The 4,670-nt window shown below is 37.1% G+C and overlaps 1 protein-coding gene across 1 annotated transcript; it reads left to right on the top strand.

Moving 5' to 3' along the window:
- The first annotated feature begins 3,754 nt into the window (after nucleotides 1–3,754).
- On the top strand, nucleotides 3,755–4,276 carry LOC145689680 (protein GVQW3-like). Its single transcript, XM_081763876.1, has one exon. It carries the CDS (start codon nucleotides 3,755–3,757, stop codon nucleotides 4,274–4,276), a length of 522 nt encoding a protein of 173 aa, XP_081620002.1.
- Nucleotides 4,277–4,670: the final 394 nt, after the last annotated feature.

Here is a 4,670-nt window from a genome sequence, read left to right as displayed (position 1 = left end):
TGTACACAATATTTACAAGTAAAATATGTGATTAGAAAATATTTCTTTTGTTAAGAAATGGAACAGTAGCAATTAGTGATTGCCTGCATTGACTTCTTGTAGTTTCCCATCATATTCGACTATAAACTTGTTTTTGTCATGGGTTGGAGCCTTGATGACAAAAGGTCCATCATATTGCTCGGAAAAAATTGGGGATTGCCCACGCTTTGTGTATAATCTTTTTATCATCACTTGCGTTCCTGGGATGTAATCAACTGGTGGGTGCTTCTTTTCCAATTTGCTTTTGAGTTGCTGAAAGATTCTGTGTTTATGGAATTTGACTAAAGAGCGTAGTTCATCTAATTGCAATAATCTGCCATTAACGTCAGAATCCTGCCTGGGAATTTGGAGAATATTATCCAGCCGGATATTAAACGTGGTTCCATAAAATAGTGTAAGTGGACTAACACCATGTTGAGTATTTGGCATATTGTTGTATACATGCAAAGCTTGTGGTAAGTAAAGGGACCACTTTGAATGATCTAATTGCGTAAGATAGCGTAAACTAGCTTGTATCTTAGAACAGGCAGATTCCACTGAGCCCATAGTTTTATGCGAACTAGGCAAAGCAAATTTACTTTGAGTGTTGAGTGCTTTCAGAAACTCTTGTGATTTAATTGAGGTCTGGCAAGGATGTTTATCGAGGAAAATGACCTTTGAGACTCCATAACGATATATAATTTCTTCTTGTAAAAACTGAATAAATGTATTAGATGTCAATTCTTTGACAGGTTTCGCTATAACATAAGAGGTAACTGCTTCGGTGACTACATAGATATAATTAAAACCTTCAGATGTTGGGAGTTTCCCAATGACATCAACGAAGAACGCATCAAAAACTTTATTATGCTCATGACTTTGTACATGAATGTTATTTGATCGTTAATTACGCTTGAATTTATTGCATTCAACACATGCATTTTCCTTCTTACGGAACCATTGTTGCAACCTAGGTAGATAATATCGATCTTTAATTTGATACCTTAATTTTTGAGAACTTGGATGGGTATCTTTATGAAATTCATCAAAAACTAAATCTCTTAAACTTTCCGGAATACAGAGGCGTAATTTTAACTCTGTAGGAGTATAAATCACTCTATATAGCTTATGATCTTGTAACACATATTGTTGTGACCATTGCTTATATTTAGGGTGGTTTGTTTCTTCATTTTGTAATACTCGATAAATAACAGAAAAAGTTGGATCTGCACGTTGTAAATCTGGGATGTCAGTGTTGCCATCTAACACTAACAAGACATATGGATGCTCGTCTCCTTCTCTGTCTTGATATTCATCTGGAGAGAGATATAAAGGATTTCGAGAGAGATAATCAGAAAGGCTGTTTTGAGAAGACCGAACATGACGGATTGTGAAGTCAAATAAATTGATGTATGAAACCCAACGAAGCATTTGACTGGTCAGATTTGTAGTCTTTTTGACAGCAGTGAGTGCCAGATTGTCTGTCAGAATGGTAAAATGCCCCCCAATTAAATATCTGTAGAATTTCTTTAAAGAAAAATAAACAGCAAAAAGTTCAGCGTAATATATAGGGTAACCTTTAACACGTGGTGGTAACGTTGCACTGGCGAATTGTACTACAGACCAATGCTTATCTCAGGGCATTTTTTGTAATAGAGCCGAACCACAGCCTAGCATCGAAGCATCAGTTACTAAAAGATGCTCAGCTGCCGGGTTATATATCTGCAAGATAGGAGCAGATGTAGCCATTTGCTTTAGTTGTTCAAAATTTGCTTGAAGTTCTACCTTTACCTAAAACAACCAAACAACTTAAAGCTTTCCTTGCAGCTTTAAATTTCAATAGAGCTTTTTATAACAAGGTCAGTATAATAGCCGCTCCTCTTCATAAATTGGCAGCGGGTAAACAAAAGATTTTACAGAAATTTTGTGTTTTATTAAACGATTAATTTCAAAAGGTATCTAGAAAGCGAATTCACGGAAACAATCCACTTTTAGAAACAAACAAAGTGAAGTGAAAGGAAAAATAGAAACGGATACCTGTGACAAAATATTTGTGAAGGTAGACAAGGACTTCAGTACTGACGTCACAGAAAACAACCTTTTTTGGTTAGGATAGTCCAGAAATAGAGAACAGAAGAATGAAAAGTGAAAAACAAATTGTGTATAAAAATTCTGGTAAAATCTACCAAAGGGGAGTTGCACTTAAACGACGAGACTATACGTGTCGCGTTCTCCGAAATCATTAGACGCGAATAACTTTGTTCGTCTTGTCACTCTATTGTTGGATGCTCGACTGGAGATTAATCATGTAAGTTGGAATTAATCTTTATTGTTTTCTGAAATGCATAAGATTATAAGCAGAGGTAGCGTTAGTCCAGATTACATTCCTCAAGCACCTTAGGACATTGTGCCAGGACTTATATTTATATTGGTATTTGTATTTGCATTTGTAGACTCGTGTTTATTCTATTTAATCAGATTATCTAATTGAATAACATTTCATTGAAAATGGACAGAGTTAATTAATGATATTTTGATTTATGTTTATATGTATTTATGTGAGATAATTGGTTCCAGTATCATGCCGACATTCAGGTCGCGCACTAATGTAGACTTTGACATAGTTGTAAGGGCCAATTAAGCTCAATCTGATTACTTCACTTAATTGTAAATAAAATGATATACTAAGAATGTGTGTTATCATTGAACTTTACTAGTAGTTATTAAAATCCTCGTTCTTCTCCCGCATGACAGAGTAATTTACATGTTAAAAGTAAATGCTACCTCTATACTATCACCATTACATATCATTAGGTATTTTTACACTCAAAAGAGTGGGTGTAATTACCTCCCAATAGTCTGTTTAATAGTGTGTCGAATGGTGTGCTAATCATTCTATTATAAATGTGTTTAGAAACGGTGTTATCATTCTATTAATAGAGTGTAAACACCCCACTAAAAGTGTGTTATCTGGAAACTGGTACCTTGAAGACTGGATACTGCTGCCTGGCATTCGTAGGTGGGATGGCATCTGGCATCTATTGGTATAGATCATTGATCCATATAATGGACATCTGTGGTCTTGGGTACAGACCTCAGGAAGGCTGAGTTCAGCGTGATGTTTGCGTCTCTCAGGACGACAATGGTGGACGTAAAAAATGAGAGATGAGAGAATGACTCATAAAAATTAAATAAGTTATGTACAAGAGAAAGAAATAAAAGAAGGGGATCGCGTATCGCGTTATTGAACTAGGTTATGGAAGAATTATACATCCTTTCAATAGTCATACATGTCTTTTTTTTTTAATCCGCATCATGTTGTACATGCATGCAAAGAGAGTTATTCAGAAGGTGTTGAAAGGTCAGCTAATGGAGTCTATTGACAACATTAGGAAGTATGAAAATAAAATGGAAGACCGTTAGCATAGAAGAAAATAGTTTAGGGGTCATGACGTCAGAGGAAAACTATAGATACGAGGGGGGACCCAAAAAAAGGGAATTGTGCTGCAGTGGGGAGGGAGAGTGGGGGAACCCATTGTTGTACCAATTGTCCGTTACGATCACGTCACCTGCGTCAGTGTGCGAAGTTGTGTCGCTGTGAGTGCATCGGTTCACTCTTGAGAGTTTGTTTAGTAAACCAACTTTTTCCAGTTCGGCGAAAACGTGATGCCAGATTATCGAGGCGGCTGTGAAATTTGGTTTCCTGTTGGGGAAATCGGCCGCGGAAACTGCTGTAATGCTGAAGACTGCTTATGGGGATGCTGCCCTAAGTAAAACCAGAGTATACGAGTGGTTTGCACATTTTAAAAATGGAGAACTGTCAATTGAAGACCAACCCCGTTCAGAACGCCCCTCAACGGCAAGAACTGACGAAAACGTCGAAAAAATCAATGCCCTCGTTCGTGAAGACCGTCGCCGAACCATTAATCAACTCTGTGAGATGTCTGAAATATCGTGCAGTTCAATTCAGAGGATTTTATCAGAAGATTTGCACATTAGAAGGGTTGCAGCCAAATTTGTCCCTCGCCTTCTCACAGACGAGCAAAAGGAGCGTCGACTTGAGGCATGTGTTGAACTTCAAAATCAGCTCAAAGAGGACCCTGACTTTTTTGCCAAGGTGAATACTGATGATGAATCGTGGTGCTATGGCTACGACCCCGAATCAAAGCAGCAATCAAGCCAGTGGAGGAGGTTTTGCCACTGTGGAGGAGGTAAACCAAAAATCGCTGGAGGTCATAAAGAAGATCCCGATAAGTGATTTTCAAAACTGTTTTGAACAATGGAAGGATCGTTCGTAGAAATGCGTTGCGGTCCATGGACAATACTTTGAAGGTGATGAAAATTTGGTGTAAAAATATTGAGAAATAAAGAAGTTACGACGAATTTCCCGTTTTTTTGGGTCCCCCCTCGTATATATATATATATATATATGTATATATATATATATATATATATATATATATATATATATATATATATATATATATAAGAAGCTAAGTGCTGGTACGCACGAATTCGCAACTAAGAAGCTGGAAATAATGGCATTGAAAGAAGATTTATGGATGATAGGAAAACAATTCCAAATATGGAAGATACAAATGTACAAGCGGCATGGCTGCTTGTTCATGATGTTTGTGGAGGGCGAGATCTTG

Source organism: Thermobia domestica, chromosome 7 (assembly GCF_964235325.1).
Source record: "Thermobia domestica chromosome 7, izTheDome1.hap1.1, whole genome shotgun sequence".
NCBI classification, from domain to species: Eukaryota; Metazoa; Arthropoda; class Insecta; order Zygentoma; family Lepismatidae; genus Thermobia; species Thermobia domestica.
The sequence above is the reverse complement of the archived record's forward strand: the minus strand, read 5'-3'. Positions and strand labels throughout refer to the sequence as shown.